The 22,616-nt window shown below is 50.5% G+C and overlaps 1 protein-coding gene across 3 annotated transcripts; it reads left to right on the top strand.

Annotated features, from left to right (window-relative positions):
• The first annotated feature begins 3,362 nt into the window (after nt 1-3,362).
• Mycbpap (MYCBP associated protein) lies at nt 3,363-22,263 on the top strand. Of its 3 annotated transcripts, XM_057775097.1 has the most exons (20): nt 3,363-3,462; nt 9,549-9,676; nt 10,247-10,406; nt 10,524-10,627; nt 11,290-11,473; nt 11,727-11,842; nt 12,802-12,952; nt 13,886-14,001; nt 14,086-14,201; nt 14,598-14,709; nt 15,813-16,002; nt 16,372-16,559; nt 17,635-17,781; nt 18,087-18,266; nt 18,363-18,512; nt 18,888-19,009; nt 19,712-19,827; nt 20,230-20,375; nt 20,512-20,682; nt 22,131-22,263. In XM_057775097.1, exons 1-20 carry the CDS (start codon nt 3,420-3,422, stop codon nt 22,230-22,232), a joined length of 2,742 nt encoding a protein of 913 aa, XP_057631080.1. In that variant the 5' UTR covers nt 3,363-3,419; the 3' UTR covers nt 22,233-22,263. The 3 variants fall into 3 exon arrangements, with proteins under 3 accessions (XP_057631080.1, XP_057631079.1, XP_057631081.1); XM_057775096.1 differs by having other exon boundaries at nt 18,087-18,512; XM_057775098.1 differs by lacking the exons at nt 20,230-20,375; nt 22,131-22,263 and having other exon boundaries at nt 18,087-18,512; nt 20,512-20,641.
• Nucleotides 22,264-22,616: the final 353 nt, after the last annotated feature.

Here is a 22,616-nt window from a genome sequence, read left to right as displayed (position 1 = left end):
TGTAGTAAACGCCACCAAACTGTGCAGGTTACAATGGCAAATTTTATGTCAGCCCTGTTTAGTCACATTGAAGAAAATCAAATGCACATTTCCGAGGAGAAGGTTTTTGACTTTGAGCAGATTCTCAAAAGGTTAAGGAGCCCTGGTCTAGTCCAACACTTTCATGGGGTGCAAAGGGAGGGAGGCCCATGAAAGGTTACTTGGGCGGAGCCCAGCCACCTGCCCACTGGCCTGACCGAGCACCCTGCCTTTCTCTGTCCTTTGATCCCATTGAAACCTCCCAGCCAGGCTACCCACAAGTCCTGTGGCTCCACAAATGGAAAAGGCCTTCCAGCAGGACTGGGGCTACAAGAATGTTTGTCTTTCTCTCCATGAACTCCCAAGTATCTAGAGTGCATTTTGCACTCCACCCCCCACCCCACCCCCCAAAACCCCCACCCCAGTGTTGCGTAGAGCTTCGGAAGTAACCTTGGGAGGAAAAGGTCTTGTCTCCATTTAAGAAAAAGCTTGTGCTAGTTCCGGGACAGCCAAGGCTGTCTGGAACCCACCCCCTGCTAAAAAAGAGCTTGCTGTTTGCTAGGGTTCTTACCTGACTGCCTCAGAGGAACATTCTTTACCCAGATGATACTCTACATTGACCTTGACCTGGACTTCATTAGATCTGCAACAGTTTGGGGTTCTCTAGCTGACATACTCATATTTTTTAAAGTTGTATTTTATTCTTTTTTTTTTTTAAATATTTATTTATTTATTTGTTTATTATGTATACAACATTCCTTGCAGGCCAGAAGAGGACACCAGAACTAATTACAGATGGCTGTGAGCCACCATGTGGTTGCTGGGAATTGAACTCAGGACCTCTGGAAGAGCAGTCAGTGCTCTTAACCTCTGAGCCATCTCTCCAGCCCCTTGTTTTGTTTTTCGAGACAGGGTTTCTCTGTGGCTTTGGAGCCTGTCCTGGAACTAGCTCTTGTAGACCAGGCTGGTCTCGAACTCACAGAGATCCGCCTACCTCTGCCTCCCAAGTGCTGGGATTAAAGGCGTGCGCCACCACCGCCCGGCTGTATTTTATTCTTTTGAGATAGGGCCAGACTATGTTGCCTAGGCTGCCCTGAAACTCACCATATAGCCTAGGATGGCCTCAAACTCAATATTCTCTTGCCTCCTTCTCACCAGTGTTATTCCAGACATGAGTTTTATTTTTAATTGACAAGTAGTAGCTGCACATGTCTGTAGGGTACATGTGGTGTTTTGATACCCTCCCCTTCCTCTGTCATTAGCTTGACTGAAAACACACAGGAGTCCCCTAACACGGAGACCATTCTCAGAAGTTTCTGTTGGTTCCTCTTTGTTCTGTTTCTTGCTGGTTAACTACACCAATAAAGATAGTTAGGAATGCATACACCCTCCCTTCCGGAGCACTCCCTAGTCCCAAGTTTGGGGAAAAAGACACACCTGGAAAACTGCTTGCCAGAAATGCTGACCACAACAAAATCAATGCACCAGTTTGCTTTAACCAACCCAGACATTTTTTTTGTCTCTTTTCTTTCTCTCCATTCTTTTGATTTTTTTTCTTTTTTCTTTTGTTTTTCGAGACAGGGTTTCTCTGTGGTTTGGGGGCCTGTCCTGGAACTAGTTCTTGTAGACCAGGCTGGTCTCGAACTCCCAGAGATCCGCCTGCCTCTGCCTCCCAAGTGCTGGGATTAAAGGTGATTTTTTTTCTTAACAGGATTTTAGCCCATGCAGATCTAATATCTTCTTTGTAGTTGAGGGTGACCTTGAACTTTTGATTCACTTGCTTTAACCTGCTGAGTAGGGAGTTGTGTCTTCTTTAGATCCCCTGATCTACAGCTCTCACCACCATGAGCAGAAGATGGAGAGCTCACCACGTTCCAAAAGGGCTGTTTTCTTAAACATTACATAATTGAAATGACTACCTGTCTGGTACCTACATGCCTTCCCTTGGCTGCCGTATAGGTCAGTGGCAGAACCCTTGCCTAGTATGCAGCAAGGCCCTGGGTTCAATCTCCAGTGTTGGAACACAAAACCACCTCTACCCAAGCTTGGAGATCCAGCACATCTGTAGTCTCCGCATTTGTGGGAAGACAGAAGCATCAGGATCCTTTGCTGTAGGACTAAGTTTAAACATAACATGGGTTAAAGAAATCATGTCTTTAAAAGGAAAAAGAAAAACCCATGAGACTTCCTTAGGTTGTCATAAAGGTCACTGAAGGTGAGCCTGCGTTTGCGACTAGAAGCTCTTTCTTCTCCCTTACTCCTCCTTTCGTTTGTGGACCACACAGTCCCTACAGAGGAAGGAAATCTCACCAGCACGTATTGCGTAGGCCCCTTAAGGCCTTTCCCTCTTATCTGCATCCCAGAGCCTGCTCCTGCAGGGCCCAGGTCACAGAGCATTTACCTGGTGTATCCTAAGTGCCCCCTAAATGCCCTGGAAGACTCTGTGGGAGTATAGGGGAGTAGGAGGGCTGCCCTTGGAGCATGTGTCAGTCATGGGGTGCAAGATCTAGACGAGCTTGCAGTAAAGTCCTGGCCCTTGTGAGGGGTCCAACCTCAGAAACAAACCAGGTAGTTCCAGAATGCATTAGAGCTCTGTTTTTTTTTTTTTTTTTTTTTTTTTTTTTTGTTTGTTTGTTTTTCGAGACAGGGTTTCTCTGTGGTTGTGGAGCCTGTCCTGGAACTAGCTCTTGTAGACCAGGCTGGTCTCGAACTCCAGAGATCCGCCTGCCTCTGCCTCCCAAGTGCTGGGATTAAAGGCGTGCGCCACCACCGCCCGGCTTTCCTTTTTCTTTTAAAGCAGCTACACGTAGAAATTTGGAAGCCGCGCAGTGGTCAAGAGGTAGGAGTTCAAGACCAGCCTGGTCTACAGAGCAAGTTCCAGGACAGCCAGGGCTACAAGAAACCCTGTCTCGAAAAACCAAAAATAGAAATCGAAAGAGATAGAGGGGATGGGGGCGGGGGAGGGAGAGAGAGAGAGATTAATTTGAGATAACAAGAAAGGACATCTTCACTTGGGAACCAAAGACAACATCTGTATGCAAAGATCCCAAGTATGGGAAAAGTTAGGCTGTCCTAAGAAGTGAAGTCCCAGTGGACTACTGCGTGGGCCGGGCAGGTGACAGGGGCAGGGAAGCTTGAAGGCCGGCAAGCAAGGGATGGTCCAGGGCGGGAGCATCTGGGGGAGTCTGGGTAGGGGATCGCACTGGGCAGCCAAATTACTACTGTCCCCATTTCAGCCACTTTGTTTCTGCCGGCTGCTGCAGCCATACTCTGTCCTAACCAGTCGGTGACGCCTTGGAGCTCTCTAGCGCCTCCTGTGACGTCAAGAGTCTGACCCGAGCATTCTCCGGGTCTGCGAGCGAGCCTGAGGAGCCGCTCGCGGCGCGCGGGGTCGCATCCTGATGAAGAAGTCTAATGACAAGCTGTCCCCGCCCAAGTTGATCGGTGGGTGCGCGCCCCCGCGCGGGGCGCTGGTTGCTATGGACGCTGCGGCGGCCGCTTGCGGGCGGGGTCGCAGGGGGTGCCGCGCTGCGCAGTCACCTTGGCGGCCGGACGCGCAGGGCCAAGTTGGTAACCTGGGGGCGGCACCATGAAGGCCCTTAAGAAGGAATCTCGTGTCAAAATTCCAACCAGCAGGTTCTTGGAGGCCTCAGATACTGTCAAAGGTTGGCGCTGGAGGCCTTGGGTGCTCAGGAAAACCCGACAGGGATGCTTGGGCTGGGGTTAGGACACTACATATTCGAGGGAGGGTCACTGAGGCCATGGGGTACGGGACACAGCCGAAGGAGGGAGACACAGCGCTCTGGAATTCGGTGTTGGTGATATGGCAAGTGAGGGACTAACAGAGACTTCTGGGGTCAGTGGGAGGTGGACAGCCTCGGACAGGAGTAAGACTCCTCCAACTCAAATTATATCTTAGGGTGGGGCAGGGGACAGGCTTCCTGGTTTGGGTGAGATGCGTAAGAACTAGCGAGCACTTGATGAGATTCTTGGGAATTGAGGCAGGGGTCACCTAAATAGTCATGCTGGGGAAAAATCCACCAGTAAAAACGACAGCAAAAACCCTAACTCTACTGGTTTCAAAGTGCCATTTATTTCCTACCACTCGGCCTTTCCAGCCTCATGACAGATATCCAGGCTAACAAGGGCTAGCACCATGAATGTTTCTGTTACTGTTTGCAACCTACTCCCTTTTAAAAAATGTCCTGCTGGGAATGGAATCCAGGGGCCCTGTGTGTGCTAAGCAACTCTCTGTTGCTTAGCTATCCCTTCACCCTGTTTTCATTTACTGAGGTCTGTCCTATGTGGACATTGTGTGACTCCAGTCCTCCAGAAACACAATCAAGCGAAGATCCAGAGGAATACCAAAAGACTTATAAATGCAGATATGGATGCCTATAGAAATTCAGGACTCTCGGAGCTTTTGAGTTAGGCCTTGGCTGGTAGACTTGGAGGAAAGGGTTTTCTGATGTCGACGGCTTGTATGACAGATTAAAGGAGAAGACACCTAAAAAAAGGAAGGTTTTTTGCTTCTCTGGGTGTGGAGAGCAGTGTGAATTCATGGATCAATGAACACAGAAACCAGAGGACTCCATGCAGGTGGGCAGGGGCCAGACCATAAAAGGACTTCCCATGCAAAGTCAGAAAGTCTTGTTGTGTGACCTTGCAGGCCCTGAGGGGACTCAGCTTCCTAGGCCTGGTGCAGCAAACTGTGAAGAGGGGGGCAGGCCAAGAGTCAGTAAGAGTCCCCTGAGAGGCCCAGAGAACTAAAAAGACCCTAGTGGGCTTTTTTTTTTTTTTTTTTGATTTGTCTTTCTTTTATGTTTCTTCCTAGTATAAAAAGCTAGTGCTGTTTCATGACATACTTTTAATAGTTAAGAGGGAAGGAGAGAGAGGGGGAAAAAATTCGGTTCCCTTTCCCAAGGGCAGCCAAGGGCTCTCCTAGCCACTGCCTCGCGCTCACCTACTTTCAGAGTGACCTTAATCAGATTTGAACTTTCTGCTGTAAACAGATCAAGGAAGGATTTCTTTTCATCGTGTATTTGTTTTTAATAAGGGAAGGCTTCGATTTGTTAAATAGTCTTTGAGTTAAGAACATGAACCAAAGCCGGGCGGTGGTGGCGCACGCCTTTAATCCCAGCACTCGGGAGGCAGAGGCAGGCGGATCTCTGTGAGTTCGAGACCAGCCTGGTCTACAAGATCTAGGTCCAGGACAAAGAACATGAACCACAGTGAGGAGAGGAAAAAAGAAACAGTGTTTAACAGGCAAGGTCCCTTTCTCTTGAACTTTCTCAGAAGCCTCCAGTGTAGCCTGCCCACCTCCCCAGTGTGTCCAGTCCACAAGTGTGACCTTGGAGTGTGTGTGCTGTGTGTCTCTGGGGTCTCTGATTTGTGAGTGTAAAGGCAAGCAAACGTGACTGGGGACCTATTTAGAAACCTGAACGGAGTCCTGTGGCTCTACTTGGCCTTGTTGCTAAGCTACCAGAAGCACCAGGTGCCCCTTCTAACTACAAAGACAGCTCTGCTCTGGGAGGGACAGGTCCTGGCTTGGTTCCCTCAGCTCAACCCTGAAGTCAGCTTCCCAAAAGCTTTCAACAACACTGAGGAAGAATGACATTTGTACAAGAAGTGGAAAAGAAAAATCAGATCCACTCTTCTATCCCCTCTACGGGTCCCTTCTTCCTGACGCCCTTGGCAACTCCTCTTGCCTTAGCAGAGGTATTGCCCAACTGTCCTATTCAAAGAGGCTTGTGTCTGACCCCTGTCAGGACAGAGAACTGGCAGCTCTCTGGCTGATCAACAGCCCCACTCAGCTTGGGTTTCCAGAATGAAGCTCACGGGCCTCAAGTTCAGCAGTGACGCACCTCTACCTTGTGTGATTCTCCAGATCTCCAGAATACGAGAATTGCCACCAGCCTGCCGACTGGTCCCTTCTGCCTCGTCTGTCTCCAGTCTGTCTGTCTCTCTGTCACTGGATGGATCATTCTGAAATGTCACTGTCAGCATTCCACAATCCTGTACCAGGGGTCAGACCCCTGATCTGGACGCCATTCAATATCCATGTAAAGTTCAGCTCATGCCAGCGAATAGTCATGGAGCACCTTTGCCATTGTTTGTTTGTTTTGGGATAAGGCCCCAAAGCCACCATGCTGTTGTCCTTCATCCCGATCAGCAGCCCTGCCTCCCCAGCAAGGGTTCCATGTCATCCAGCCTTGCTCCCACCATGGCCTTACCTGGAATACCGCGTTTGCAGGTCCACCTCTGCAAAGCATTTGTGCCCTTCCAGCTCTTCCGGGCTGGATAGCTGTCCCTGCAGCTGTTCTTGAACCTTTTTTGGGGCCTTCAACTCTGCAACTGGCATAGTTGCTCTCAGAATGGCTAATCAGGCCTATTGGCATGCTTTTCGTTCACATTAAGATCACTGTGTGTTTCCTTCAAGAGGAACCGAACTAACGCCTTGTCTATTACCCCTTTGTCCTTTGCAGCACATAGAAGGTGCTTGGTTAGCCAGGCCTAGTAGCTCACGCCTGTAAAATCAGCCCTGAGAAAGCTGAGGGAGGAGAATTGCCACGAGTGTGAGGCAAACCTGGGCTAAATAGTGAGTTCCAAGTCAGCCTGGGCCAGAAGGAGTCCCTGTCTCAAAAAGAAAACCGAACAACAAGAGTAGGTACTTGGTGGATACTCCCTAAGATGGACTCCACTTTAAAATGCATATATTAGTTGAATGAATGCTTAGTTAACCAGAGCACGTACCATCCCCCAACTGTGCAGAGTGGCAGCGTTTATTGTAAGGCACTCAAGATAGTTCAAACCTCAGACCAGAGCTTTCAAGGGCTGCATCAGCCTCAGCCAATCAGCGTCTGTGTTGCTAGCTGAGCGTGGTGGGATCTTTGGCCGCAGGAGTCATCGGCAGCATTGAAGGTTTGTGCTTACAGTATCTACCAGTAATTCTATACCCATCAGCGAAAGGCATATTCCTAGGGAAGATGTAGCCCAGCCACGGTGATGGACAGAAGAAACAAACGCCCTGGGAAACATAATATGAAAATGCTTCTGACAGCGGATCGTCAGCTGGCCGCAGCTCCCTCGTGGGTACCATCTGCTTTGATGTTTGTATAGAAGGGGAGAGAATTCAAAATTGGAGCCCAAGCTCGTCGTGATGGGGGCCAATAATTTCAGCCCTCAGGCAGCTGAGACAGGAAGACGGCAAATTCCAGGCCAGCCTGGGCTTCAATAGGAAGATCCTGTCTCAGAAAGAAAACTTGTGCAGGGTCGTGGCACACGACTTTCATCCCGGCAGAGGCAGGTGGGTCTCTGTTCTACAGAGCGAGTTCCAGGACAGCCAGGGCTCCACAGAGAAACCCTGTCTCCAGGGGAAAAAAAAGAAAAGAAAAGAAAAGCTAAATATCAAAACCCAAGGCAGCATCTCCTGGTGTGGTGGAAGATCAGACTGAAATGGGGTCAGACTGCTCAGCTCCGCGTGTGTCTGTGTGTGTGCACTTTGTGCGAGACCCTGAGCTACTTCGCCTGTGGAGGAGATGGACTTGGAGTTATGTTTGGAATGATAAAAAAAAAAAACCCTGCAATGTGGACATTAAAACAAACAAACAAAACAGTTTGATTGTGTAAACCAAAGCCCCGGCCTAGATGTGGTCCTGGTACCACAGATTAGAACACTGTGAGAGGCACTAGATAAAACTCCGATGTTGTTCTAAACACCTGAAGCACTGGATAAAACCAAAATGTTGTTCCAAACGTCATGACGGCTGAGTTTAGGTTCTCCCTTTGATATTTTTGTATAGATGTTTACATCAAACCCTTCTCAACCGGGGGAGGAAAAGATGAAATCACCGAGAGAAGCAAGGCGGACATCTGAAAGAGTTAAGCCACCTCTCGGGAGGCAGACAGAATGCGTCCTGATCAGAGGGCCTCTGGCTGTCACTTAAGTGGCATAAACTCTGGTCCCTGCACTTTTGTGCAGTTGCATGGGCCACTGGTGGCATCTAGCATTTCAGGCTAAGTTAGACCCTTAAATAATCTTGTCCTCAGTCTTGACCCCCTAGGCTATCTCTGGCCCTGCCTGCCTCTGTCCTCAAGGTAGGCTGAAATCCCTTGTATGGATCACTAAGCCCTCCGTGGCTGGACTCCTATTTCCTCCTGCCTTTCTTCTTCTCACCCCCCTCTCAGGCCACTCCAGTGATTTCACAGTGTATGCCTTGAGTTCCAGGGGGTTCTCCCTCCTCTCTGGACTCAAGGCCTCTTTCCACAGTTCCTTCTGGAATTTTGTTGTTGTTGGGCTTCTCTTCCTCCTTTGCTCTCAGTAGGAAAATCACCTCTTTCTCAAAGCTCCCCAGCCACCCCTGGGTTGGGGGCCCCTGCGTGCCAGACTAGTGTCCCATGTTCAGTCCACCTGGCCATTTTGTCCCCTGAATCTGTTCTCATCCCAAACTCTGTCTTCCCAGACCTCACCATGTAGCTCTGGTTGGCCTGATCTCCCTATATAGAGCAGACAGGCCTGAAACACAGAAATCCTCCTGCCTCAGCCTCTCAAGTGCTAGGATTAAAGGTTTCTTTCTTTCTTTAAAAAAAAAAAAAAAAAAAAAAGCACATGATGGTCAGAAGGGGGCATCAGACCCCCTGGGATTGGTGTTACAAATAGTTTTGAATTGGCATGCAGGTGTTAGTAATCGGAACCTGGGTCCTCTTCAAGAAAAACAAGCACCAGACAGCAGGTCTTATGACACTGGTCAAAACTGTCCTGGTGGCAGAGGCAGGTGGATTCCTGTTAAGTTCAAGGCCATCCTAGTCGTCACAGCAAATTTCAGGCCAACCAGGACGACACAGGGAGACTCTGTCTCAAAAAGAGAAAAAGAAGCCCAATGCCAAGCCGCTGCATGTGGTGGCTGTACCTGTAACCTCAGTGCTTGAAAGGGGGAGTTAGTAGGACCATCAAGGTTATCCTGGGCTATGTGGTGAATTCAAGGGCAGCCAGGGTTATATGAAACCTTATCTCAAAAAAATCAAAATTAACAGGATAGTGGTGTCGCATGCCTTTAATTTTAGTACTCAGGAGGCAGGGGCAGGCAAATCTCTGTGAGTTTGAGGCCAGCCTGATCTACAGAGAGAGTCCAGGACAGCCAGGGCTACACAGCGAAACCCTGTCTCAAAAGAAATAAATAATAAAATAAAATCAAAAAGGTAAAATTAAAAAGGGCCAAGCCCCTGGTCTACAAGAGCTAGTTCCAGGACAGGCTCCAAAACCACAGAGAAACCCTGTCTCAAAAAACCAAAAAAAAAAAAAAGGGCCAAGCCCAGTGGTGCCCAGTATAAGTCTAGCATTTAGAAACAGGTGGATCTCTGTGAGCTCAAGGCTAGCCTTGAACCTGTGGTGTGAGGAATTGAACCCAGGAGCTCACTAACCTGCACATGCTTGCTAGGCAAGCACTCTACCACTGAGCTGCATCCTGAGTTTATTTATGTATGAATATATGCAGAGAGCTCTTGGCACATATCTCTTTGCTTCTCTCCAGAAAAGAAGCGGGCAAAGGCAGCCGAACAGCCCACTCCCCCCATTCAGGAAGAGCCTGAGCCTGTCAGCAATGTCTTACAAGGAGATGACATTCTTGCCTTGGCCATTAAGAAGGAAGACTTGAAGAAGGTAAGGTGGAAGGCCAGGGATCTCTTAGAACATCCAGTCACTGTCATGATCCATCCCTCCACTGGCTTCCTGATCCCAAGGAGTCACCAATTCCACGAAAGAAAAAAAAAGCCATGAAATACAATTTATTTTACTTTAGTATCTGAAGGAACTTACAGGAAGTTAGGTTTTCAAATTTTGAGATTCTAGTAGAGCCACAAAATAGTGAGATACCTTGTGGCAAGTGCCATCATACCCATTCCGCAGATGGGCAAGTAAGTTCTAGCAACATAGTTAGAAATGAGCACAAGGCTGCTGATCTCCAGCCTTTCCCCTTACCTGACAGTCACCCTTACATAGTCTGTCTGGACATACCAGGTGTCATTTTCCCTGCTTCAGGTCTCTCCTAAATCTCAGGTCTGTTTCCAGGTCAAGAAGTATGGATCGAGTTGGGGAAGCAGAGTAATCAGTCTCAGGAATTCTACCAAGAACTGGTGTGTGTGTGTGTGTGTGTGTGTGTGTGTGTGTGTGTGTATACGTTCCTCCTCCTCTTCCCAGGTAGCATTTTCTTCGCCTTTGTTTCTTTTTTAGCAACACATTCCTCGGTTTGCAGAAATAGAAGGGAAGCCTGTCATTACGCAGAAATTTATCATCCGTAAGCTCAAACCGAAGGATCCTAGCCGGAAGGTCTACCACTTGGTGGCACACCCCGCTCATCCTGATGCCGCCACAAAGCCCCTGGACTACTCTGGTATGGCTTCGCTAGGCCCTGCATTCTCGGGTGGGTGTTGGAAGCCCACTCTCTGTGAAACAGTCGCTCTGTGGGTAGTTCACAGCTTCTGTTTCTCCGTCCCTCTTTCCTCCCCAGGTCCGGGCGACAACTACTTAAGCAGTGACCGGATCCTGCCTCACCAGATCTTGGGAAGTCTTCAGGACTTTAAAAGAATCGCAGTTGCTCGAGGGAACACCCAGGTTTGCTCCTACAGAGCTCTGTGATCAAGAGAATTTGGCAAAGCCATTTGCTCCCCTGCAGAGTCAAAAGGGCGTTTGTGGAGATGGGGTACATGGGTAGGGTTCGAGTGATACAGGTCAGCCTCTGGGCCTAGATGATACGGTATCCTTTGGGAAGTAGTTGTAAGTTACAGAAGCCAGTTGCCCATCGGAACCACCTCTGGCTGAAGTGGGCGTTTACTGAAAGGAATTGAGAACTTGCCTTGTGGGAACCTGGGTCTGGATAAACTGAACCTCACAAGGTAGCTAGCAGCTCTGGGCCTGGCTCCTCATTTCCCATTTCTGGAGAATGGATTCTGAAGGGAGACGTCCTCCACTGTCCCCTGTGCTACCTTCCTGTCACATACATAGCACTCCTCTAGCTCAGATCCTTCACTTCTATTGGCTGTGGGTAGTGGGGTCCAGCTCAGTGACCCTGGAGGAAGTCATCAGTGGTGAAGAAGAGCTACCCTAAAGGATGCTGTCCTTTCTGGGCAGAGGACACTGGCAGTGTTCCCGAGGTCCTCTGGTTTGTTTTCTGTCCCTTACCACCCTTTGGTCCTGAAGAGGAGTGATTCTTAGAGCAGGGCAGAAGCCAGGACCTGGCCCAGGTCAGAACTCCCTTCCCTACTTATCCATTCCAGCTGGCTAAGCTGATCCACACCCAGCCCTGTTTGATGACCCTCATCTCAGCTAAAGAAGAGCCGAAGCCAAAGGCCCCAAAGGAAGAGAAGAGACCTCCATGGGCTCCACGTCTTCAGCACAACTTCCTAAAGAACTGGCGACGGCACATTGCCTTGTGGAAGAAGCAACAGCAAGTCCTTAGTGGTGAGCTAAGCTGCCAGGGACCTGCCAGGCCTCCATCTGGTGCAGGGGCTCTTCTGCGTCTTCTCCCCCACCCTTCTGCAACCGGGACTCACACCGACTAGTATTTGTGCCATCACTGTTGAGAGCTTTGGGTTCTCAGGCCTCAGTGGGTCCTGAAATGAGCCCGAAAGTGGACCACCTGGTTCATAGAGCGCCAGAACCTGTGTGTTCTGTCTGGGTGCAGCGGTCACATTCTTCCTTCTCCCTCTTTAAGAGCATCTGAAGAAGCCCACGAGTGAGCTGCTGATGCACACTGGGGAGAGCTACAGAAGGATTCAGGAGGAGAGGGAGCTCATTGACCGTGCACTTCCAACCCAGCATGACAGAAAAGTGAGGGCACCTGTCCCAAGTACAGAGGGAGGGCAGGAGGGAGGGGAGGAGAGAGGGGGAGAGGGAGGGGAGGAGAGAGGGAGGGAGGAAGAGAGGGAGGGAAGAAGAGAGGGAGAGAGGGAGGGGAGGAGAAAGGGAGGGGGAGAGAGGGAGGAGAGAAGAGAGGGAGGGGGGAAAGAGGGAGGAGAGGAGAGAGGGGAAGAGGGAGGGGAGAAGAGGGGGGAGAGGGAGGGGAGGAGAGAGGAGGAGAGGGAGGGGAGGAGAGAAGAGAGGGAGGGGGAAAGAGGGAGGGGAGGAGAGAGGGAGGGGGAAAGAGAGAGGAGAGGAGAGAGGGGAAGAGGGAGGGGAGGAGAGAGGGGAAGAGGGAGGGGAGGAGAGAGGGGAAGAAGGAGGAGAGGAGAAAGGGGAAGAGGGAGGGGAGGAGAGAGGGGAAGAGGGAGGGGGGAAGAGGGAGGAAAGGAGAGAGGGGAAGAGGGAGGGGAGGAGAGAGGGAGGAGGAGAGAGGTAGTGGAGGAGAGAGGAAAAGAGGGAGGGGAAGAGAGAGACAGAATGCACATGGGAACTGGTACCAATTTGTCTCCAGTTACACGGTTAGGGAGAAAACAGCCTGTCCATTACCAAGCATTGTTAAGCCCTTGGGATCTTTATTGTGTTATATTTCATATTTTGGGGCTGAATAATTTAGCCTGTGGTGGTCCCTGGTGGTCAGTTTATCATAAGAGCCTTAATGTTTGTCTCCTAAAGGTTTTTAATATATATGTAGTCTAACCAAGGACAAAGCACTATTTGGTACATCAGTGAGTGCCTAGGCTGGGATCAGCTCGCCCCATCTCCTGGTATCTTGAAAACAAGAAAGTTGTTAAATGCCCACTCTTCTGCCATTGGGTCCCCGTGGATGCCCCCACCAGCCTCTGACTGAGGTACAGAGGTGACCTCACTACTCTGTCCTTCCTTGTCAGGGTTTCAAGGCAGCCAATTGGTTCTGGAGTCCATTGGAGTACCTGGGAGATGAGGTGACAGGTCTTCTCATGACTAAAACAAAAACCCAGCGTGGCCTGGTGGAACCCATCACACACATCAGGAAGCCCCACTCCATCCAAGTGGAGACTGGTGAGGAACAGGACCCGAACCCATGAACTTTTCATGCCTGGTGCGGGAGGCCAGGCAGTATATGGTGATGGTCAGTATGACTCTGGCCCAAATCCTGGTTCACTTGGCTTTGAGCAAGTCCCAGACTCTACCCGGGATCCAGTTCCGACCTCAGTGAAACTAATAGACGTGGTAAGGGAGGCAGGGTAGTTAGGGTCCTGGGCATAGAGCTTTCCACCAGCCTCATGCAAGTGTTGCGTCCCTGGAATATGATTAGTCTGCATGGAAATAACCTGTCAGTGTAGACCAGTTTGAAAACAAACAAACAAGAACCAGTATTTTAGCAGTCATTTCTCTATTTATTGCAATAATAGTCTTCATATATGGAGTTAACTAAACTCTGTTAAAATGAATCTCACTTAGAGTTTGGCGAGATTTACCTTTTCAACACGCATATAGAAAATCTGAAGCGACACACACACACGGCTTGCATCCGTGGTTTGTATGTAGTGCACTTCCGTGGGGTCGCCATGTTTTAGAGCCCTCCAACCTGCAGAGATTCACACCCCAGCTTTCTGAATTTGTATGAGGTGTTTGGCTCCCACTGTCCTTGATCTTCTATCATAAGCATTGTGAGGGGGTTCAAAGGGACATTATATGTGTTAAGGGTATCTGGTTTCTTGCTAAGAATCAACAGAAAGTAGCTGCGGTTGTTAACTGCAAGCCAAAGATTTGTCTGTTCGGCAGCTTATTTTGTGGGATTCCTGTATACGGTTGCTAAGGACATATAGGACCAGAGAACTGAAGTAGAGTTGCCCCCACGGAAGCTGTATCTACCTGCCCCCATCCTTCTCAGGAGTGCTGTCGGGATGGGTATTCTCAGGACCCCTGGGCAAAGTGTAGGAAGCAGGCATGTTGGCAGCCTGTGCTGACGGTCTTCCATCTCCACGCTAGGATTACCAGCGCAGAAGGATGCTTGGTACCGTTACACCTGGGACCGGAGTCTGTTTCTGGTCTACCGACGCAAGGAGCTACAGAACATCATGGCAGATCTGGATTTTAGCCAGCAGGTTGCTAATGCCTTCATACCCTGTCCTGAGGTGCTTCAGGTGATAACTGCCAGGCAGTTCACACTGCCTCTCTGCTCCTCTTAGGATATCGATGGCCTGGAGGTGGTGGGCCGTGGGAAGCCCTTCTCATCTGTCACAGCGGAAGAGCACTCACCATGTGAGAAGAGCCTGAAGAGTTCCTCCGAAGACACTGTGCTCCTGTGAGTTTGAGCCCTGGGAAGAGAGGCGGCTGGAGAGCGTGCTTGCCCTGACATCCGCCAGTGTTAGAAATCAAAATCAGAGTGACCTCATCCCAGCCCCGCCAGTAGCTGCCTCCCTTCCTCTAAGCCATTCCAGCATGTCTGCCAGCTATCTGCTGCCATTGCCTCCTTCCCCACAGCTGGATCCTACTGGGGGAATGCCCATATATTACTGTGCTACTTAAATGTCCTCACCCACAGAGCCCTCCACAGCTATTAACAGGGAATGACCCTGGAGAGAGACTTGCAGAGACCCTGCAAGGCTGAGACTCTAGATTTCCTGACAACTGTGTCCACAGTTCCAAGTGGCATGAGGGCTCAGCCTTTGGGAAAAGAAATAATGGTTTTTTCTTACAGAGACTCACTGACCAACTTCTCTGACATGGTCTCCATGCCGATTCTCGGCCCTTCCCTGCTCTTCTGTGGGAAGCCAGCTTGCTGGATCAGAGGCAGTAACCCAGATGACAAGGTGAACTGCCCTTTCAGCCTCGTGCATTTGCAAGAAGGGCTTCCCTGATGGATCAGGCCCCAAGGTGACCGTGACAGTCACAAGGAGTGCACACGGTTTCTATATGTGCTTTTATCTGATTGCACATTCTGCATGCCTGAAAATGGTAACAGCAGCACTAACTGAAGCAAAAATGAGATCACAAGACTAGAAAGGCTGCTGCTGGTGGGGCACACCTTAAATCCCAGCACCCAGGAGGCAGAGGCAGGTGGATCTCTGTGAGTTCGAAGCCACACTGGTCTACAGAGCTAGTTTTGGGACAGCCAAAGCTATACAAAGAAACCCTGTCTGGGGAGAGGGGAAACAGAGTGCGTGTGTATCATTGATAATACCTAGTTTTTTCCTAGTCCTCAAGCAGGCAAATAAACTCTTTTATATAGACAGGGCTAGATGGAGGTTTTAGGATAATTATTATTATTAATAATAATATAGTTTTATATATGTATGTGTGTATGATATGTATGCAGGCTTGCATACATGTGTATGTCCAAATATGTGTGAGCACATGTGTGGGTGCAGTGCACATCCCTTGTGTGAATGTGTATAGGCCTGAGGCTGACACAGAGTGCCTTCCTCTCTCGCTTTCCACCTGTGTACTGAGGCAGGGGCTTTGACTGAACCTAGAGCTAATGATTAGGTGAGTCTGGCTAGCCAGCTTGCTCTGGGGACTCTGTCATTACCTCCTGTGTGCTGGGATCACAGGCAGGCTGTCACACTCAACCTGGCTTCTGGAGATCCGATCTCCAGTCTTTGGACCTGCAAACTAACCTGTGAGTCACCTCCCCAAGACCAGTTCTAGAGCATTCTTCAGATGCTAAGGAGCAGAAACTAATTCCAGGTGTAAGAATACTTCTCCTCTTAGTATTAGTGATAACCTCAGAGGGAATTACCAGTGTAAGGGTTGACAGCACTCAGGGTGACCAAGCCCAGGGGACCAGTGTAAACCCTGGACTTTCAGAGGAGTCAGAGGAAACAGGGATGAGTCAGTCACTGTAGGGCAAGACCTCAATATATGTATGTACATGTGTGTTCAAGACAGTACTTGTACCCACTTCCTCCCACAGAAAAACATTGGAATCGCTGTCCGCCTGACATTTGAGACCCTTGAAGGGGAGAAAACGTCTTCAGAACTGACTGTGGTCAATAACGGCACTGTGGCCATTTGGTATGACTGGCGACGGCGGCCCAGTACAGATTTTTTCCAAGACCTAAAGAGAAACAGGACCCAGAGATTTTACTTTAACAACCGGGAAGGTACCCCGAAGCTACCCTCCTCACCAGCTCCCCATTGGCCTCAATGACTGCGATACTCGGGTGTTCAGTTAGTACCTACCAGTCTGACCCTCCTTCTGTCTTGACCCTCCCATTTCTCTCACGAAGTGTGTGGTCAGCCATTCGTGTCTGTTGAGCAAACAATAGAACTCCGGGAGCATAGACCTGGGGCCAGGATGACCAACTATCCCCCTGACTGACTGGAACTTTCCCTGCTATAACAATGTCACACATCCTCCCGGGATGGCTGGTGACCAGATGTGGGCGGGCTGGGCTGCAGTGTGTTTCCTACACACAGACTGATGGCTCAGCTGGCTCCTCCATCACAGCCTTTGCCTCGGTCTCCCTCAGGTGTGATCCGGCCTGGGGAAACCAAACACTTTACCTTCTTCTTCAAGTCTCTGAATGCTGGCATATTCAGGGAATCTTGGGAATTTGGGACTCATCCTACCCTCCTGGGAGGTGCTGTCCTTCAGGTCACTCTCCACGCTATCTCACTGACCCAGGACCTTTTTATGGAGGAGAGGAAGTTGTTGGAGGTAAGAAGACTTAGAACCTCAGCCACAGGGACAGTATGTGGGTCACTCAGGGGTGCCTCCAGAGATCTTTATTTGTCCTATCCTGGGAGGTGATCTTTTTTGCCACATGACAGATAACTCCTCTTGCTTAGGAAATCTTACCTTTATGATGTAGAAGATGGGAGGGCGGGCTAGGGTGGGACAACAAGAGACCCTGCCTTGCAGACCTGAGTTAGAAGGGAACAAGATGAAACTCTGAGATCCAGACTTCACAGACGAACGTGCGGAGTCCCTAGCGTTCCCACTGGGGCTGTGAGGCCCCGGTCGATACGGGAGACTTTCTGGTGGGGCCGTGTTTTCTTTACTGCCGCTTGCTTCTGTGTAGTGGAATGAGGTTGCATTTACAAGACTTCCAACCCTGAGACAATGATTTAAATAATCAGCCCTGTCCCCCTTCTCCATTATCAGCCTCCCTGGGGAGTGTAAGGTGAGCGCTGGGGGCTGTTTGTCCCTGTTGGGTCTCAGTGCTGCTCCCTTGTGCCCTGCTTCATGGGATTCTGTGGAAAGCTGGGCTTTTATGCCATGCCCTCCCTACACACAGCTGCCTGCTTCGGGCTGGGACTTGGTTCGTGCCAATCAGATTGTAACTTTGATAAAGGCCAAGTTCACTGTATTTGCTGACTTGAGGACCTGTGTATGGAGAGATGCCCTTCTGCTGGGTTTCCGTGACACTCACCGTGTGGCCAGGCAGGAGCAAAGTTCACTGCCATTCTCACTGGCACCCTGACTGTGCATTCCGTCTCTCCCCTTTCTTCCAGTGGGGGTACTGGAGGGTCCAAATCCTGTGCCGGAGTGGCTCTCCTCCGAGACTGGCCTCTGCCAGATGCCTTTTACCTTTGTGAGGTGAACACAGATATTTGGAGAGACCTGGAGATTTTTGAGTCTTGAAATAATAACAGGTTTCTGTGTAAGCCAGAATGACTGACATCCAGGCAGGAACTCAGACTTGACTCTAGAGTGTTCTGACTTTCTCCTTGAGGATACACGGGCAGTGGAGAGCCTAGGCTGCCATCCTGTGCCATCTTTCTTTCCCCAGAGTAAGCTGGCTGCCCACGAGGCTGTCACCATCGCACAGAACGTGCTGCAGGAGTTACTGAGGGGCATCTCGACTCCAGAGCGTGCGCCATCCCCCGTGGATGCCTACCTCACCGAAGAAGACTTGTTCCACTACAGAAACCCTCGGGTATGGGTTGGCCCTCTGCGCTCTGGGTGACTGTCATAGTAAACCCTTCCATGTGCCCAGCGTCTTCCCCAAGTAACTCACCTCTTCATGGCACTCCTAAGAGATAACGAGTGCGATTTACATCCTTACGGGAAATGAAGGCCCGGAGATGTTAAGGAGTGTACCCCAAAATAGTTCACAAGTGGGCGGATGCTTAGTAAGACCAGAACAGCATATAATTCTTCCTTTAAACCTTGCCTGTCTTGGAAGGCCCAAACGCGTGTGCATGTGTGTGTGTGTGTATGTGTCCCTCTTCTTGGCTGCAGTTGCATTACCAGCATCAGGTGATCCAAGACCTGCAGGAGCTGTGGCAGCAGTACTCCAGCCTGCCCCTGAAGACTGAGGAGGCCGGGGCGGGTCAGGAGGATCCCCTCAGTTCCAGAGTGCGCCCTGCTCCGATGCCGTTAGTGTTTGTGGAGAAGTCTCAGGGAGACCCCCATCACCTGGTGAGCAGCAGGAGCCCAGTAATGGAGGCCCCTCAGCTGCTCTCGAGGCAGGAGATGGATAGCCTCAGAGAACTCCGAGAGCCCTTCCTCTCTCAGAAGACTGGCACCAAGAGTTTTCCACGGAAAAGCATCATGGAGGAGATTCTTGTGGAGGAGAGCCCTGACATGGAGCCTACCAGGAGCCCATGGGAGCTGGAAAGCCTTCCCCTGCCCAAGTGGAACCTGTGCCTGGAGGACTTCAGAAAGGTACCCCCAAGGCTCTGAGGGGTTGATGGAGAAAGCCCCTGCGTATGTTGCTCCTTTCTGAAACCAGTTGGGGAGGCTCCAGCAACCTCCCTTGCCCTATGAGCATATCGATGAAACCTGAGGGTCCAGAAAAAAACAGTCTCTTGAATCAAAACTATTTTTTCTTAAATAAGAAGCTTCTGTGAAAGTCTTGAAGAGTGAAGTTCATGGGAACAGATTTTTGCGGGAGGTATCAGGCTCCCATATGGAAGCGTCTTCCATAGCTTCTAGTTTTGGGGCCCTGTTCTGTGTAACCAGGCCCATTGCTAGAGAACACAGGGACCCTTGGAGTTCTGGTCCAGAATGGTTGCCCATGGTGTCCATGACCCTAACCAGGCAGTGCTGACCTTCCCTGAGGAGGCCCAGAGAGAGGCTGGCCTCATCCGGCTCAACACGGCAGCTGTGGAGCTATGCCAGGAGCAGAAGCCATTGCAGTCTGACATCCTGCACCAGATGTGGTAGGTATCCTTGAGGGGACTACCCCAGGTCTCCTTCCCTAGGGCCTGGGAAGATAGTTCCAGAATCCCGGGGGCTAGGTTACCCTTGAGCTCCGATGCTAAGAAATGTGGCAAACATCTCACCCTCTGGAACCTGCCACAGCAGCCCCACAGCTGCCTGTTGCTTCTCTGGGGAACAGTCACAGAAGAACAAAGAATTTGCCCCTCCCCCTTGTCTTGTTCTTTCTCAATGAGCAGAAGAATGGGGGGGAGGGGCAGAAGACACTTGAAGAGAGAGGGAACCTCACAAGCTTCACTCTGTAGCCAACCTGCCATTGCCTGGGTAGACTTACATGGCTGGGTTTCCCGTAGGACACAGTCCTGGGGAATTTCATACCGGGAATGTTGTGCGAGGCCCATCCCTTCCTGTGGAGCCTAAGTCTAGCCATCGCTCCAAGCTGGAATTTAGACTCTGAAGCAAGACTGAGTTCACCCGGGCTTCCTAACACTAGTCCTAGACCTATTCTCTTGTTTGCTGCCACAGGGAAGCCAGATTCCATCGTGAACACTTGCAGAGTGTCAGGGAGGGTTGGCTGCTTGGTAACGTGGCATTTTCCTGGTAGTTTCCCTCACTGGAGTCCTTAAAGGGAGGCAGCCGAGCCTCTGAAGGTTCAAGGACAGGTGAAGCCTGCTGGCTTTCCTTCAAGGTGTCTTTTCCTCCAGTTTGCAGCTGTGGCGAGATGTGATTGACAGCCTGGTAAGCCAGTCGCTATGGCTAAGGACTCTTTTGGGCCTGCCTGAGAAGGAGACAGTTTATTTGGATGTCCCAGAAGAGCAAGGTCAGACATTGTAAAGTCTCACCTCTCTGTGGTCTTCCTCAGTCCTCTGCCCTGAAGGCAGCAGTACCTTGGCTGTTTATCCCCCTATGGTAGGTATGTGATGGAGTCCATAGACATGGGGCTCATCCAGGATTTGAGGCTCACGTCAGTGGAGCCCCTTGTTTAGCACGTTGAGTCACTGGGAGTTTAAATATATTGGAGCTGGGATTGAACTGTCTCTTGCCCTTGTCACACAGTTTTGTTCCATAAGGTCACATGGAGGGGTTAAGGAAGCCACCCCCCCCCTTAGCCCTCTCTGCTCTCTGCCTACTGAGCCTGTTTTCCAGCTCACCTTGGCATAAGCCTGTGGTGTAGGCCAGGCCATAGGGGGCCTTCGGTATGTCTCCCACTTTCCCCTCTTAGGTCATAAGTCCCCTCCAGTCATAGAAGCAAAGGTGGCAGTCGGTAAAGTTGGGAAGGAGGAGCAGAAAGGGGCAGCCCAGGAGAAGAAGGTACCAGGTATCAGAGACAAAGAGGAAAAAAAGGGGGCCAAGACGCCAGGGAAAGAGGTATGTGCAGGTGTGGTCTGCACCCTGGATGGGACTGGGGAGAACTCTTGGAGTGGCTCCAGGAGAGCCTCTGGAGAGAACATCAGACCTCCCTCAGGAGCTGCCGAGGTTATGGGGTCTCCATTTCTTCATGCAGGACCGCCTGAACAGCAAGAAACAGAAGACGAAGGATGACAAGAAAGTGGTGAAGTCTGCAAGCCGGGACAGGCTCTCCTCAGAAGATCCGACCATTGACAGCACGGTCCCTTCCCAGGAGCCCATAGACCCCTTGGTCATGGAGAAATATACCCAGAGGTTGCACACTGAGGTGAAGGGAAGAGGGGACCGCATACCTCCCAATCCTCACACCTGCATCTTTCATTCCCTTTATTCCACTGAGGAGCACCTGCTTTTACCTACCAAAAAAAAAAAAAAATACCAGCGAGAAATGAAGGCAGGCCAAGGAGGGTTGCCTTAGGCAGAGGAAGCTGCTGGTGCGGAAGAGGGGTGGGCTAGCTGAGTGATTAGGAAGCGAAGCTACAGACAGGGCCTGTGGAAAAGGACTTTGCTGGCCCGTGTGAGGCCTTGGAGTTTTCTCTGAGTGACCCCAGAAGTCATGCAGAATTCCTCACTGGGATTGATATGATGGGACTTAGGGTGCCTCTCGCAGTCCTTTGGAACACAACAGAAAAGAGGCCCTTCTCTTTCCAGAGCTGCTTCTCCCCGTCTCCCCACAGGTCCACCCTGGCAGGTGCATTTCTTGGGAGAACACCATGTAGGATTGCCTTAGTCCTCTTTCTGTTGCTATAAGAAAAGCTGATTTGGTTTCAGGGCTCTGCAGGCCACAAAGCCCAGGAGTAGGGCATGGGGGGGAGGGGGAGAGGGGACACTCACGCTGCTTCAGCTCATGACCCAAAGCAGAAGGGCAACTGGCCTTGTGTGGAAGGTGCACAAAAGAAGGAGCTAGGACTCACAGCGGTGAAGGTGTTAATTGCTCTGCGAGGGTGGGCTCCTCACGACTCAAAGACCTCTTAAAGGTCCCCAGATTTCCCAGCACTCACATGAGGAGATTTTAAGGGGAGCTCTAGAGGGGGCGATGTACATTGGAAGGACATGTGCCCGTCTGTTGAGAAGACTTCATCAGGATCTGGTCTTCAGCAGCAGGCCCGCAGAGACGCCCCCAGGCCATCTTGGTCTTTTGTTACTATGGTTTTTCTGAGGTGTGGGGAGGTCTACAAAACCACGCTCATTATGTCATCCTATCTAACAGGGATACTTCGTCTTTCACAGATAAAGCATTGTGAACCTGGGCTTACATTACTGTACATTGTGAGACCACCCTAGGGTCTCATTTGACCAGAAGTTCTGTTTGCTGCTGTGACATCACTGAGTTTTCTGGTGGCTGATGGGGTCTAGAAAGTATTTATAGGGCTCTGGGGACTCGGGGTATAATCCTTTCTTTGATTCTGTGGTACTAAGAGTCAGTTTTCTTAGGTTGTGTGGTCCAGCTGCAGCAAAAGGCTCAGACTCGGTTTTGGAAGCTTCAGCGTGTAGATCTATGATCTTACAGGAAGGAGAGTTGGCTTCTGGAAAACCAACACAGAATTGGGTCTGAGCCCAGGCCCACTCCAGATCTAAAAAGCAATTACACGCAGCAATTCACTGTACAACTCTGGCATTCCTCTCCGTATTTTCTCTTTTTGCAAGGCCGATACATTGGTGCCTTCTGCAGAGTGAGCGAGCCCTTCACTTCTGATGTCTGTCCCGTTCTTTCAGGTCTACGGGCTGTTGGATACCCTGATTACTGACATGATGGTCCTAGCGGATGAGCTCAGCCCCCTAAAGAGTGTTGAAGAGCCTTTGCGTTTTTGCAGCTGACTCTTGGGCCCACGCTGCCTCCTGGGAAAAGGGTTAGAAAAAGTCAATAAAGAATCTTTAGGTTCCTACCACTTCCGTTGTGCCTCTGGGCATGCTGGATCTCCACTGTGTCAGGTGATGTCTGTATCCCACCTGCGCACCCGTGGTTGTGGGAGCCACCCACATGTAGGGAGTCATGTGCAAATGACAAGCCACAGAACAAGGGGGTAGCAGGGCAAGGAATGAAGTCAGGTGACAGGGCAGATTGCCTTGTCTTTGGAGCAGTCCCCGCCCCAGGCCCACACTTTCAGGGTCATGTTTCTTGGAGTCAACTAAAGTGACCATGTGAGAGACTAGGAGGAGAAGCAGAACCACTGTGATCTGGCTTCCTGAGGTCTTCTACTT

The sequence above is a fragment of the Chionomys nivalis genome, chromosome 7 (genome assembly GCF_950005125.1).
Source record: "Chionomys nivalis chromosome 7, mChiNiv1.1, whole genome shotgun sequence".
In the NCBI taxonomy this organism is placed as follows: domain Eukaryota; kingdom Metazoa; phylum Chordata; class Mammalia; order Rodentia; family Cricetidae; genus Chionomys; species Chionomys nivalis.
This window is presented reverse-complemented; position numbering and strand designations above follow the sequence as displayed.

Coding starts and splice junctions, on each gene's coding strand:
- Mycbpap (XM_057775096.1), top strand. CDS start 3,420: ATGAAGAAGTCTAATGACAAGCTGTCCCCGCCCAAGTTGATCG. Junction 3,463..9,548: donor GTCCCCGCCCAAGTTGATCG/GTGGGTGCGCGC, acceptor GCTTCTCTCCAG/AAAAGAAGCGGGCAAAGGCA. Junction 11,843..12,801: donor CAACCCAGCATGACAGAAAA/GTGAGGGCACCT, acceptor CTTCCTTGTCAG/GGTTTCAAGGCAGCCAATTG.